Here is a 16,072-nt window from a genome sequence, read left to right on the forward strand (position 1 = left end):
ATGTTTTCCCCTTCATACTTTATACCTACTGTAGATACACACAGTAGAAAGGACAATGTTTGTAGTTGCAAAATAGGAGGTGGAAGAGCTCTGTAAGGGGCACTAAAATCCAACTTTGGACACTGAGATGTAATTCTCAGCTGTGCTACTTGCATAATGCACCTTATCCTCCTCCTTCCTGAGGTCAGGTTCTCATCTGTAAAATGGACGAACAATACATAGCCTTAAAAGCTGCAATCAAAAAGTATTAAGACTGCGTATTGTATTTGGCACGTGAAAATGAAAATGTTCTCATTATGACTGTGACAAGATTTCTTTGCACAATGAAATGCAAGGACTGTATATTTAATAATTACCATATTGTGGAGAATCTTATGTAATTGATTATAATTTAAAAATTATTTTTATACTTATTAGGATATAACTTTCAAATTCTGCATTGGGAATGTTAATATAATCGATATTTTAAACAGGAATATCATATTTCTTATAAACTTTCTAAAGCATCCCATTCCTTCTTTTTTTGCTTATTTTAAAATTCTGCCTTTATCTCTCTTCCAAGCCCTGGCAAGTGTTTGCCTCAGGCTGGCTACTGAGAAAGTGGGCAAAGAGTGCTACAATTTATATTGCTTTCTTGGTTATGTTCCCTTTCAGAACCTCTGGGCTTTTCCCAAGGTCTGTGGCTTTTGAGTTGTTTGCCAGCTACACATGCAAATCTTTAAGTTCTAATTCTCCAGACCACTTAGAAGTGGAGGGAATTGGAATGATGCTAAACATTTCTCAGTGTAGTTTTCATTTCAGATGGGGCAGATTCAGAGGAATGGATATGTTTTGAGAGTTCAAATTTATGTATTTCCAGCTACGTATTCACATGTACTTCTAAATCTTGGAAGACAGTGAAATACTGGAAACCCAGGGAAAAGTTTTTCATATTCTTGATCCTGGTCAGCTGTCCTGGATGATTGGACCTAAAAGCGTTAGAGAAGCATGGACTTCTTGCCTGACTGTTTAGATATCACCAAAGTTGTTTATTAGCCTTCCTCCCTGTTCTCAGGTCCTAAGATGTTGTCTCTGCTCTAGTATGGGTGAATGTGGAATAAAATTTACCATTGCAGATAAGGCATCTACAGGGCTCATACGGCTCTATTTGGGCAAGCATTAATGAAAACCTGGGCAACCAAGTCTGGATTGTCAGGTGCATTGTCAGTGATGTGTATTTGCAGGACATGCTTATCAGGGTTTTAAAAAGGATTGCTCTCTTTGTTAGACGTTTATCTGTCAAAACAGTAATTTATGGAAGATCACCCAAGAAAGTAAAACAGATTGCCATTGTCCAGAGGAGAGGACAGAGGCAAGTGCTCCTCTGGTAAAAGTCAGTTATGTAATAAAAATGTGCCCTGGGACTTCAGTGTTGGTCATCAAAACCTGTCAGCAGTGAGTAAAACTAGAATTTGTGTGGTTTTTTTAAACTCATTGGAACATTGTAGTTAACTCAGAAATTGAAAAATAGCAACTTAATTATGCTTTAACTACTTCAGTGCTGATTCCTTTAACAGAAACAGGTAGGTGCTGTCCTTAGCTGCTGTTAGATGCAGAAATAACTGCAGGAGTCAGCTCTACTAATGCAGTTGCTTTCTGCTTGCAGTTGTTAGGGCGGGAACCATGATTCCTTCTCCATGCCCACAAATTCCATGTTCCCTCTGTTACTGCTCACAAAGAAGGAAGGAGGTGATACAGACTCTTTTCAGTGCCAAAAGCCTCAGCTAGCTCATAGGTGCCAAACAGCCAAGCAACATTTCATCCCTTCCTGGATGCCAAAAGCCTCAAGTATCCCTGCTCCACCTGCCAAAACCTCCAACTTTGTCCTGACAACTCCTGCAGTGCAGGCCTGTGTTGTCAATATGAAATTTTGCAACACACTGACAATGGAAAATCTGGATGCAGTATAATACTGAAAAACATGCTGGGATTTGCCTTCAGTTTAGCATCAAAATGAATTATGCTGTAAATATTTCCTGTGTGTGACTCTATTGCATGTTTTATTTTCCAAAACTTGAATTTGAATTTATTCGAAACTGCTGTAGAATGAAAATATATTACAGAATTCAACATTGAGAACTCTAAACTACATCTGAGCCCTCAGATGTATTTTCATGTATCTGAATAGGTCCATCATTTGCCTTTTGGCTCATTTCTTGCTGGTGATTCTCCTGGTCCGTTGCTGAGCTTTACTAGCTTGTGTTTCTGAAACGTTCTTTTCGTTACCAGGCTCAGATTCCATTTTGCAATCAGTTTGTAGTGCATGGACACCCCTATGCAGTGGGAAGCCAAGTGCAAGGAATAGTTAATGTGACTGAAATGATGTTAGTAATATTAAAACTAATTACTTATAAACATCTGCTTAAAATAGCTATATTTACTCTCAGGTGGTTTTTATCAGTCTGAAATAATGATGTGTTGTTTTTTCTCCAGGATTTTATAATTCCAGATATTGTCCTTTTTAACATACAGAATAAGATGTATTTGCTTTGGTACATATAAGTAAAAGATTTATTAAACTTAGTGACATATACAGCGCACAATTAGGTAATATATAGTGCACCCAGCAATATATCAGGAAATGTCTTGAAATCTGTCATAACGAAACAAGTGGAAGTTTTTCTGCTAAAATCAGGTAATGCAAGATCTCATTAATAATTCTTATTTGTCTGGAAATAAGTTTTGACTGTTCTTCTATTTAGTTGCTGCCACAACTGAAATAGTTTTTCCTAAATCTGTATTCTGCACTCTACACCTTACTTCGATTGTACAAGAGAGAGGTGTAAATCGGTTTTGTAGGTGACCTTAGCAGGGAAAGAGATTTCTAGTATAGTTTGTCACAAAGCCATAAACGTAACAACCAGAGTTAAAAGTGAAGAACACAGTTGTAAGGCTGAACAGCATATCCAGTGATTATCTGCAGGTAAATACTTGTTCTTTCAGTTATGCACTCTGCTCATGGATATAGTCAACAGTGCAATATGATACCTTTTCCACTACATGTAGTCTCTGGGAAGAAGAATCTGGGAAACGCATCACAGAGCTACTCAAGCAGGGTATTTTCCCTTCAGTGCCACAATTCCTTGCGCTACCTCTGTTTGGAGCTGTTGTAGGTATGAGAAGAAAATGGCATAGTGGAGTGCTGCACATGAAGATTAGTGAACAGCAACATAACCTTGTGCTTTGGAAGACTCTGAAAGCCAGGATAGTGTTAATAGTATTTATGGATTGTAAGAGTGGGAAGAAGCAATAAAAAGGAAATGCTTCATCTCTGTTCAAAATACCATCAAGGATTAAATTCACTCCTGGGAGAAGGGCCAATACTGAGCTTTGGGTATTGCTTAATTTAGGCCTTCAGTGGGACTGAAGTGGTGTTTATACCCTTCAATAGGTTCTTTCACTTGGATGAATTTAATCTGGAGAATCTAAATTTTGTATGGAGAAATTTAGTTGTATGCAATGTGTTATCAAATAATAATATGATATAGCTGTGCCAATGTAACTCCTTATGGGGATTCTCTTTTGGAGTTTGGCATGCCTTTTTGAATTAATACAAACCACGTTGATAAGAAGCCATGAGAAAAACCAAAGAGCACTCACCCAGAGAGCTGCAGTGACATCGGCATAGTAGCGGATACGTTGGTAAATATTTCTGCATAACCAAGTCCTTACTTGTTGTGACAAAGTCTTACTTTGTGAGCCACATCATTCTAACCTGTTTGAGTAGAGCGTTTTATATGTCCATCCAGCCCTAGGCATGGTCTGCATTGGTAGATGCCGCCCAGAGGTTGCATTGAATCTCTTCTAGAACCTGACAGAGCTGGGCACCCTGCTCTGGGGAAGTGCTCAGGGGCACATCACAGGGCAGAAGTTGGGGTAGTTTGTGTCGCAATATGTACATGGCAGAGGGACTGTCACTTGGGGACACTTGCAGATCTGAGTGTTGGGTCTCCACGTTTCTTTCATTACACATACTGTTACAATGATTCTCATGTGTCAAATGCTATGTACATGGCTTGTGTTTGTATTTAAAGCAAAATGTATGTTAAAAACTCTGGAAAACAAACATTTAAGGTATTGGAGCATTTCTGTTGAGAAGCTGAATCTTTGTTTTGCTGAATGCTAAACATTTACATATCCAAGCCTTATGTAATGGATGTCTGAAGAATAATAAAACTGCATAAACTGACCTTCATTCTCTGGCACCACATCTCCTTTGAAGTCTGCATGACCAAATTCAAGACAATTATGTCATCCTTCATAACAGCCAAACAAAAGTTTGGCCAAATACTCATTCTTCTCCGTATAACAGCACAGTGTTTGATTTTTGTAATGTGTGTTAATGTAGCTGTTGTTATTTACTGGGTGTTACAAGTGACAGTAAAAATCCCCTTGTTTTAGGTTAATGATCAGCCCTGGTAACATCTGGATTTCATTTATTTTACCTCAGTGCCCACTTTTGCTATATTCAGTTACTTTGAGTAGTACATTGCAAGGCAAGTATGGCCTGAAAACACACAAATAATTTGCAGAACATGGTGTTACAGTATGTGCCCATATGTGGCAGAAGCAAAACAGAGGCCTGGATAGAAGAAGGGAAACTGGCGCTAACATTTCACCCCCCTGTCCAAATCTACCAGTGCCACACTTTCAGTAAAATTCTCCATGTAGAAGGGCTGCCTCTGTTAGGTAAGGGTTGTCAGCAGAGACTCAGATTGCACATTACTGGGCCTCAGACCTTGAGGAAACCTTGGCATACTGTCATCTCAGTCTTTTGAGACTCTGCCTATGTCACCAAGTGCTTCAAAACTTGGAGTTTATTTTACCCCATCCCCTGATTCAAGTGATCCTTGCCCAGGCCCGTGTGCAGTGTCATGACTTATTCTTTTCTTACTTTCATATTTTCAAAATGAATTGTAGATTGGATACATAGATTGGGATGAAATATTTGAAACTACCTTTATCATATAAACTGGATTAATTTCTGCAGAGAACATTGTATATGTTCTTAAATGTTGCTTTGAGTGCAATGCTTGCATCTAACCCTGTGTTCACGTGTGATGCTTTTGGAATGGACACAACTCCACTAGCGTAGCTGGATCCAGTGGAAGTGTGACGCCTTTTCCCATCAACTGCGTAAAGAGCAGCAAATCATTTAGGTTGTATTTATAGCTGTTTTAAGTTATTTTATCTGGATTCACTACAGCACTTGTGGCTTTACTTGATCATGTTACATCATGGGTACACATATGCATGTATATGCACACATTTATGTATGTGTAGGTACATACATACTTTCACAATGAATGTACTTAATGTACGTGTTGAACTTCATCTGTTGCAAAATTAAACCACTAAAGGAAAAACACTTCCATTCTAATATGGTTCAGCAAAGCTTCACTGCTGAGCCGTGTTAGAGTTATGGCTGAAAACAATAAAAACATGAAAAATTGAAGTTAAGAAGCAAACCATGAATGCAATCCTGAGGTACAATAATACCCTTTTGTGCCCAATTGCAATTAGCTCTTGATTTAATTCCTAAATGAGCTTCCAAGGTTTTGTTGGTTTAAATCATGATGTTGATGATCTTTTCTTTATTTTACTTCAATTTGGTACCATGGTGTAGACAAATGTAATATGTAGAGTTTATGAAACCAGACAGCTAGTAAATCAATATTATTTTGCTAGTAAATTACTAAGCCAGTGCAAGCTGCTTTTAACTCTTTCCCATGGGACAAATAGTTTGAACTAGCTGGAGTTTAAATCAACACTGCAGGCACTGAATTAGTCAATGATTCTGAAGAAGGCTTTGTTGGCCTAAACTTCTGCTTTGATCATCCTAGTATTTACAGCTTTTTAATTAGATACAGTTCAGAACAATGGCTTTTATCAAAGCAGTTTGGTAAGTGAACAACTGGACATTGTTTAGGGCTTTAGATGACATTCTCTCTGTTAATATCATGTGGCTGGTTTTAATATAATGATGAAGTTAGGATTATTTTAGGCATTGTCACTGCTTTGTCAAAAGAAACTAGCTATTCTAAAAGAAAGAGTGGCATGTATTGCTTTTTTAATATCATAAGTTTAATCACTTCTCAACATACTAAAAAACAATCATTTGCCTTGGGATTACGGAGGACAAACTTTAATTTTACACTCATAAATTTGAAAGAAGTGACTCTTTTGTTCATCTTGACTTATTTTCATGTGATGAGTGATTTGTTGGGAAGTGCTGAGCTCTTTTTGCTCAAGATTGAAGGCAGTTGGTTCCATTTTCAGTGTCAGACATTTCAGAGCTGGCTTCTGATGTAAAGTAAACCCAACGCCAATGTGAAAATTCCTTGGGGATCTTGGCAGAGCTGGGCTCTATCGTTTCTGGAACAGCAGATTGGCCTAAGTACATTTTTAAAGCTTTATATTAAGTGTTTGTAAAATTCGTAAACTTAGGGGAGCAAGAAAGTTAAGGAGCCACTGATGTGTTTAGACCAATTTCTGCAGTTTACTGTTCAAATGGAGATAGCTTATCCTCCAATTAACAAAATTTTTTTTACAAGCTCAAGATTTTCGAGAAGGGGATGGAAAAGTTTGGAAATTGCTGACATTTGTTAGCTGCTTAACTATGGGGAGTAGTACTATTATACTAAATCTGCCTACTCTTATTAATGCCTTTAAAATGTGTTTGAGTAGTCCTTAGTTCTGCTTAAGTGTAGCTAAGTTTAACTATTTGCCATTTGGGTTTCTAAAATGATGCTTGTTCAATAGTTATGCTTAAAACTGCTGTGTGAATGCATCCTAAGTGTAACAGCTCATTCACCGAAACAGGCCAGTTTTCTCAAGTTCTGTGGCACATGAATTTTTTTTTATTTTTTTATTTTTTACTATAATAGAGAGATGCCTTTGCCTACACAGCACGGTATTTGAGTCATAATTCTTGTATGGTGCTATTTTGAAAAGAGCTTTGGTTTTATTGTTTGCCATTTTCACTTCAAGCTTGGTAGGCTTTTATCTGAGTTAACTTCTTCACAGCTGAAGATGAGCTGACTTTATCTGTACTGTTGAATTTAAGGAGACTTATGTATTTTATCCCCCATGTTCTATAAGACTTGAATTACACATCCCTCACTTTTAAATCACTTTCGTGAGGCTTTTTGGAAGAAATTAGTACTCAGTCTTCTTCTCATGAGCTTTACTGAAGTTATTTCTTAGAGAAAATATGGATTACTAAAGTGTGTTCATTTGGTTTAGTATTAGGATATACACTAATCTCTTGCGCTTCTCTGGATCTAGTCGCTCATGAAAATCTTTTCAGCATTTTAAACGTTTTTTTGTTGTTGTTTTCGGCACTTATGAAGACTTAAATGTTTACTTGGATGCAGTTTATTTAGTAATGTTTTTATCTCTTTGCCTTATATTTGCTTACAGCCCTTTGGTTGGTGTTTCTGTGCGCTTGTTTTTTGGGAGGGGGAGTAAAGATTCTGAAACACCATCTGATTAAGTTGTGCCTTCCTATGGTGTCAAAAATAAAATAGTCATGTGAATGTAGTGTCTTTGTTTATCTATCTGAGGTCTGCTTCGATGCCCACTGAAGTCAATGGGAATAAAAAGTTGGCTGTATAAATAGTTGTTTCAGTAAAGCTTGGATGAACTCTTCACATTCTCTCATTTGGAATTGTATTGGGGCAGAGTGAATATCGGTCAATATTTTCTGTCACCTGAGATAAATGACTCATTGCCTCATTTTTATCCACAATATGGCTTTCATTGATAATGATATTAATAGCGGTTACATTGTTATGTTTGCAGTAGTTTATGTGCAAACTCTATCACCATGGTGATTAGAGAAATTGGTGCTTTCATCTCAGTCTGGGTGTAATTTAGGGTTCTAAAAATCTTAATTTCTTTATGATAACAGGCCCATTATATGTCTGACAACTCTCAGGGAATTGTTATGTTTGACATTTTGTTATAAAAATCTGTGCATGTTTTTTCAAGAGAGAAATTTTAAAGGTTGCAGGGACATAGGAATGAAAGTAGCATGTAAATAGAACAGCTGCTGAGGAATTGTAGTGATGTCAAAGAATGCTTGGGGAAATCCTGAATTTGATTTTCCTATGCTTTCTTCATGAAGAAAATCATAAACCAAAGAGTACTCTTTTAAAGCAAGACATTATTGAATACTTTGATTCATATTACTTTTTAATATTGAACTATTGTGCTTAGCTGCCATGTTCTAAAATGTTTTGGGAATTTTCTCTGGGAAACATCAATTTTCTTAAACAGGATACAATGCAAGTGAGAAATGACATTTTTAAGGGGTCAAGCAGAATTTTGGGTTTTGTCACAAATCTTTGATTTTTATATTTGTGGTGTCAGGGTAATAATGTTTTTGAAGCACTGTGTAAGTGAATTTAAGCTTAAATCACTGTTTAATTGCTATAGCCTAAAAATCACTCTTTAAGCCTTTTTCCCCAATCTCTTTCAAATTAGTAGCACTTTTTATAATTAAGTTGTATTCTTGCTTTGCTTTTCTGATTGCAATTCTGGGCATTCACTTTATGAAAGATTTGAGGTGCTTAATCTCCGTGCTACTGCTCAGTGCAGGCACAATTTAGGAGATAAAAAGAGACTTTTGTCCTCTCATTAGTCCTGGATATGAAACTCCTTTGGTCAGGATTTTGGAAAGCCTGGCAGCCTGCTCAGAACATGATGCCTGGTCTGGCTGCTTGAGATCAGTTGTGTAGTTCTTACACAGTGTGTTGGACATCCGTATGTTGGTAATGACAGCATATTTGGAAGTAGCAGTCCTGTCAGCCGAAGGCATCACATCAGATACACTGTATCTTCAAAGACTCTCCTTCCTTTCCCATGTAATTATTATGTATTAAAATAGTAAATAAATCTGAGGTACTGTAAATAAGCAGCAAAGTAATATACTCAGTACTATTAATGCTAAGCAGTAAAACTTGTACCAAACCAATTAATGCTTTTTTTCTCCTCTCCATCCTCCATTTTTTTCAGACCTCCAGAATTACCCGCTCTGATGAAGATAAGGAAGGCTCCTGGGATGCCTGGGGGTCCTGGAGTGATTGCTCACGGACCTGTGGGGGGGGAGCCTCTTACTCGCTGAGGAGATGTTTAAATGGCAGGTAAGCCACATGCTTGTATGTATTTATTCTTCTGAAGCTCTGCCGTATTTCCCAGTGCTCTGATGGTGTCTATAGAGAAGCATTGTTGCTTCTATTTCTGGCACTCAAGTGCTGTGTACAGATGAAGTGTTGTTAAATCCTACTTTCAATATATTTTCATAATATATTAGATAAGTATCTGAGCCTTCATCTCTGATAGAACTTCAGCATGTTATTAAATATGTTTGTAGAATAACAAGAATGATTTATTTAGTACAGTCAAATACTGTGAGAAGTCTCTGTCACTGTAATATAAAGTGAATGGTGAGTTACCTGCCTCCAAATTAGCCTGCACTTGAACATTACTTGAAGTAATGTTCAAGCACAGGCTCCCCCATGTCTTCCTTGCAGTAAAAAAACAAGTGACTTACTCCACATATAGATGTATCAAACGCTGCTTTCTGTTAGGAAACTTTTCCTCTGCCAGTTCTTTCTATGCAGTGGTCCTGGTGGCCATATGTTTTGGCGGATAAGCCTCAGTGTAGCTTGAAGAGAACAGCGTACATGGTGAAAACAATTTACCTCAGTAGTAAAGCTGGACTAATGTAGGACTTGTTGCTACAATCCTAAAAGTATGAGTAATGCAATAGGCTTGTAGTCAGGCAAGAAGAGATCCCAACCAGCTTAGAAGCATCTGTGCTGGCATCCATAATTGCTTGCTTTACTTGAATTATTCTTAAACATTTTAAAAACCGCTGATTATGTTTAAATTTCTATTTTGCTGAGATTTTTTAAGTTAAATGCAGTATCTCCCAGGAAGTCAATTTTTCTTAAAGAAGGCTTGTAGTGTGATACGCTAGTTAAGTGCAAACTATGAAATACATAGCTAAAGATGATTGATTAAAACACTGCCTGTTTCTTTTAGTGCAAAATGCACAAAGATCTTTGAGAAGAGTAATATTTCCAGCAAGAAGCCTTGATATTCTACCAGTGTGTTAGGGACTGTGAAATGAGCTCAATAAACTGCAGCAATATAAATTCCACTGTGGTTTTATTAATATCTTTAATGTGTTCCCCTGTGAAAAACATATGTTTTCCATACCTTGACAAATGTGTAGTTTAAAAGGTTTTTTTCTGTGTTTTACTGTTGTTGTAATGTCCCGGAAATGCGCAATTGTGAAACAAAGTTTTCACATTTGTATGTATCATAAACATTTTTAACTTGCATGTTGTGATGCAATCATTCTTGCCAAAGATTGGAAATTTGAGACATGTAATGTCTTGAGCTTGGAGAGTTGTACCTTCAGCTGAGCTGATTGAACTCTTGCTCCAGGCATCAATTGCTTTTTCCTTTTCAAATGCTATTTTTCAATCCCTCACACACATTAAAGAATTTTTTAATATTTGCAATAATTTTTCATGCAAAAAGTGGAAAATTTAATCCGAGCTGTAAATTACCAGCTATACATTTATGCACTCTTTAACGTAAGGCAGGTCTTTTTGGTATGAAGGGATTATTCCAGAACACTATTCCTGATTTTAGAGATATTGCAAATTATAATTTCCTGTCAAGTCATTTGAAATGTGTTTTCAGTTCTTTCAAGGGCTTGATTTTGCCATTCTTAAGAAGAATAATATCTTGCCCTGTGCAAAACTGCTGGTCAGTTATTGAGAATTTTGGCAAACTGTGTCCCTAAAAAAAGTGTGAAACCTGCACATCCCTATATCTATGAGACCACAATAAATAATCATGACTTTATTATATGCCTGTTTTTTCAGCTACTAACAACAGACTTTGTAGATCTGAATTGCTTGGATTTCAGGATTCACATGCATTGTGCACCTTAGAAATGCATGCAGTCCATAAGAATTACATTTCATTTAAAATTATTAATTCTGCTCATATGGCTTTGGGTCAGTAAAATTACGTGCTGTTCTTCAAAAGTGTTGCATTGGTTTTTGGGAGAAAGGAAAGGTTTGAGGCTGTTTTTTCTTTCCTAAACAAAATAGGAGAAAGGAAAATCAATGCTCATTAGCCGTATACTTCATTTAAGGATTGCTTAGATATTCTGATCCTCTTTTCCTCTGGGTTACATCCTGTGGATTAGAAGTAGCTTTGCTGAAGTCAGCATAGATCAGGCTTAGGGGTGCCTTGTGAAATCTTTTTCACAAAATAAATGTGTTTTTCATAAGGTTTGCAGTAAATTGGGCTTACAGGGAAAGCCACACGTTCTTTGCTGAAGAGAGACAGCAGTGTAACCTGTTGAGTCCCCAGATCCCCTTTGTATTTAAACCTTGTATTTTGAGTCCAAATTATGGTCCGGCAGTAGCAATAAAAGTCTAATTTTCAAGAGAATAACTAGCTGTAAAACAGGCAAGGTTGTGTTTTGCTGTTATGCAGTGTAACCATTTTTACTCTGTTTTTCAGGAACTGTGAAGGTCGGAATATTCGATACAAAACCTGCAGTAGTAATGTGAGTCTGGCCTGTAATCCTATTTTACTTATTCAAACAATGTGTTGAAGTTTAAGAAATGCTGCTTCTTGTTTAAAACCTTATGGTGCGTAATTTTGTTTCCATCATTATTACCATTTTTAAAGATTTTAGTCTGCATGACACCATGAGGTCTCAAATTTAGGCTTCCCAAATGGACATTTTCTTCTGAAATTATAGTGCCAATTGTGATTCAGAATATATCATTTTAATATAATTTATTAGGAAAGTTACACATTTTGGAGGATTAAAAAGTCAGTTCTCATCTTAAACTAGCAAGTGCTTTTCCTAGGGGTGCTGTCTTTCAGATGAAGCATTAAACTGAGCTCCTGATTATTTGTGATCATTAATGATATGGTGGCACTCTTCACATGAGCAAAGAGGTTAACTGCCTGTGTCCCTTTCAAATCTTAAATTGGATAATTACTCCTTATATTCCTTCTGTTTGCCTAAGTCCAGATCTTTATGTGTCTATATGCAAAAGCATGTGTATTTAGGTACACTGGCATAGACAATTTCTGTGACTGAATGTAAAGCTGGAGTTTTCACTATACAGTTGCTGTTACTGTGTTGCAATCACATTTTATTTTTAGACACATTTTATGAAAACCGGTCACATACAGTATACTTCATGACTTGTGCTCAACTGATTTGTAGTGATGTTTTGTGCTGTTTAAACAGCTGCTGCCTTCCACCCCAGATGTTGTAGTCTGTTCAAGGTGTGCAGCTCATGCAGGACTTTGCGATACCACTGATCAACAGACCATGTGTACAAACACAATAATTCAGGATGGTTTATGGTCAGCAGTCACCCCCTTGCACGTATTGCCTTACAGTACAATGTGACATTCATGTAAACCCTTTCCAGAAAAGAGAGAAAGTAATTAAAGCAAAAACATCTTTTTTTTTTTTTTTTTTACTGTAGTGCATTTGATTAATCTGCCTCTAGCACTGGGAGAAAGGCAGCAATTTTCACACAAATACCCCTTAAAAGGTGAGGCCTGCAGTTCCCTTGGGTTGAATTATACCCAGGCAAGCACAGGTGATACTCATGTCATTGCCAACCCTGTGATTTCTGCCAGCAGCAGGCAGCTGTGAAGTATGACATGTTCTCCTTAGGAGGCCTGACACTGGAAGTTGCCCAGTAAGTATTTTGAATCAGTATATCTCCTGGGAGAACTGGCCATTCCCACTCTTCAGTTTGCCACACCTACAGTTTCTTGTGTGCCAGCTGGCTTCTGCCCTCCTCAAGAACAAGGCTTGCTAGCACCTTGAATTGCTCTAACACTCCACTCCTCGGTGTTGGATGGATTTTCCACCACAGCGGCTCACAGCCTAAGCTTCTTCTGGCAGAAGCTAGTGGAAGTGATTAATGAATCAGGCCCAGTGCGCGCAAAAATCAGATTCTGGAGACAAACCCGGTCACTTGCCCTTTCAGAAGAAAAGGCCTAGCAGCTCTGTGCGTGATGTCCCTAGCTCGTAAACAAAAATGCCACCTGCAAAAAATGCCATAATCTTTTAAAGCTGTGTGATAAACTAAATTGCAGCCAGCCAGTACGTAAGCAATAAACAAACTGCCACTGTAAAATCTATTTGCTACATTCTGTAGCTAGATATCTAGCTGTATGCATTGTATACAGTAATATACCTCCAAACACTTGATCCCATGCACTACAGCTTCCTATGCAACAGTACACAGGTCAACATAGTATACCTTGTTCCTCCAGCGAAAGGACTAGGAAACTACGCAGTGTACAGAAAAAGGAGAAAGATGAGATCAATCTGGGCATATTTTCTGCTATGAGCAGAGGTCTACATGCTTTTAGGATATGTAAGAGCAATTGTGGACACTGTTCATTTTAAGGATTATGCAGTAAAAACTGATGGAAATGAAGGTACTCTATGCTTCAGCATAGAGAAAATTAAGATGATTACCACATCCTTTCTGAACTCCCAGGGAGTTTTTCTGAAGTCACTGGGGCCTGTTTTTTAACTTTAGGACTTTTTTTAAAGCGATAAGTGGCAAGCGTCTTGTATGTGAGTCTGTTTGAATTTATGATGATTCAAATGTTAATTTCCAGACAGGAAGTTGCCTTTACAGTTCTGCTTTTGGGGCATGTCTGAAAGGGATCACATTTCCATTTCAGTTCAGATACAGCCAGAATCTCTCAGGAATGGTTTTTCCTAGATTATGGATCAGATAATGGAGAACTCCTGAGAAAAATATATTTCATGAGACTTCCACTTTTAATACAGTTGATCTTTGGATGTGGTGTCACTGCATTCAAACCCAGCATTAGACCTGACTTAACCTTGAAATGGGAGCTTACACCTAATGTAAACCTGGGACTACTAGACCAGTTTTGTTTCAGATGATATAATTTTCCCCAAAGCATTAGTTCTAATGAATGCTTCTCACTTTAGGACTAAAATTTTAGCTTGAAAATTAAGAGTTTATACTAGCTTCTTTCCATATTAGTAGGTATTATTGTTAACCACATGAGACATTCAGTATATATACACTGTGTAAAGTTGTCTGCAAATGTAATTTTGCTACATGATACATTACACCACTAACATCTATATTGGAGAGTACAAATGAAGCACAACTTAATATGTGTGTCATTCTAATGAAAAGAACAAGAATCATTTTACCAGAAAATTGGTTTCATCTGGATTTGTAATAGAATAGTAGTAAGTTCATTGAACTCAAGCATAGTTCCGGAATAATATTAGTGATATTTCAATCAAAAAAATTAATTTAAGGTCTTAGCAACAAAATAATTGCTGAGATTAAGGCATATGTATAGCCTGCTTATCTTTCTATCATAACTGAGATGCCAGGTGCATGACTTCCTAAAACTGCATGTATGCTTTCAGCTTTTGTTATAGAAACTTTAGAGAAATAAACTATATAAATGATTCATTATATCCTGTTCAATGAGATTTTCAGTCTTTCTTACCCCCCCCTTTTTTATATTTCCATTTTTGTATATACTGTTACATTCTAATGCTATGATGTGCACTATATGGAAGTGTTTAAGATAATCCTTTAGGGTCCTATTCATAGAACAAGTTATTTGGGCCTTTTCCCCATAAATTTCACATTCTTATGTGCCAATAAGTCACTGATACATTTGCCAGAGTGACTTTTCTACAGTAAGAAAAAACCACTATTTTGTAACAGATTTGCCCATGTTTAATTCCATTATAAACTTGTATTACATGCAGATAATGCTCACACTTGTTCAACATATTCATCAGATTATTGTCCCAGCATCCACTTCTTAACTAGTTCATTTATCCCATTCAGAAAATCTTGGCTGAACTGTGTCTATTTTAGTCCTATAGTATTTCACCTTGAGTTGCATAGTTTCTCTCTAATCTATTCATTTATTTATTTTATATTTATAATGCTGATGCACTGTATGGCTCTCGTGGCTAGGGTTTCTAGCTCAGGTATCTTCATTTTACTAAGAAGTGGCCTGAAAATTGCATAGGAAAAACATAGAAGCTGAAGCTAATTTCAAAAAGAAAACAAAACAATGACTTCATCAATTTTGGCCAGGTTTCAACAAAATGAGATTCAAAGAATAAAACTAGACAAAGGGCTAGACTTTCTTTGGTGTCATCATTTTTACTGGTTATTTTCTTGCCTTCTCTTTTGTGCTTTTTTCAGCAGAGTAATTGTTGGCAGGAGTCACAGGGTCTGATGCAACCTTCATATTTTGTTCATGAACATTGCCTACAAAGATACAGATTTCCCAGGTTAGCTTTGTTTTCAAAGGCTAAGAGTGCTCACTGCCAAAACTGAAGTGATACATTTCATAAGAAGCTAGCACTTGAATGCAGTAGTTTTTAATCATCTGTCACCAAAAGAATAGGAATATATATATGTCTTTTTAACCTGCATGGTAGTCATGTCTGAAGCATCTTCTTCAGATCAGTCTGTCTAATAATATGTTCATAAGTCATGTCATAAATACACTTCATTCCACTACAAGATCTGGATGCGATTATTTTGCCAACATTTTCATGTATTAGACCTCATAGATACGTCTTCAGCTCCTTATGTTGTGTATGAACCTATGAACAGCCTGGCTGTGGTTTGGTGGATTGAGGGTAGGACAAGAGCTCTTTCTGAAATTAGGAAATCTGAGAAACCCTGAAATTGGTACCAAAAATATTTAACAAACAATAAAAAATGTGGAATATTGAGAGGGAAGAGAGAATGACAGAATGAATTGATGTCTGAAATAGGTTAAAACCAAAAAGACATGCAAACAGGATGAGGATTGGGGCCCATGTATCATTGTCTGACAGGGTGGCCTTGCCCACTTCCAGAACATCCTTCACTCTTGCCTGCCTGTCCCACATCTTGTGCTGCGCCCCCCCCCCCCCCCCCCCCCCGCGCCC

General features: G+C 37.2%; 1 protein-coding gene across 1 annotated transcript in view; it reads left to right on the top strand.

Annotated features, from left to right (window-relative positions):
* Positions 1-16,072, top strand: part of ADAMTSL3 (ADAMTS-like 3) — a 184,739-nt gene that overhangs the window by 75,419 nt on the left and 93,248 nt on the right. The window contains exons 3-4 of the mRNA XM_010571932.1: positions 9,058-9,185; positions 11,593-11,638. Of these exons, the coding sequence (XP_010570234.1) occupies positions 9,058-9,185; positions 11,593-11,638 (174 nt within the window). The remainder of the gene's footprint in view (positions 1-9,057; positions 9,186-11,592; positions 11,639-16,072) is intronic.

This window comes from Haliaeetus leucocephalus, unplaced genomic scaffold (assembly GCF_000737465.1).
Source record: "Haliaeetus leucocephalus isolate CR32 unplaced genomic scaffold, Haliaeetus_leucocephalus-4.0 Scaffold339, whole genome shotgun sequence".
Taxonomy (NCBI): domain Eukaryota; kingdom Metazoa; phylum Chordata; class Aves; order Accipitriformes; family Accipitridae; genus Haliaeetus; species Haliaeetus leucocephalus.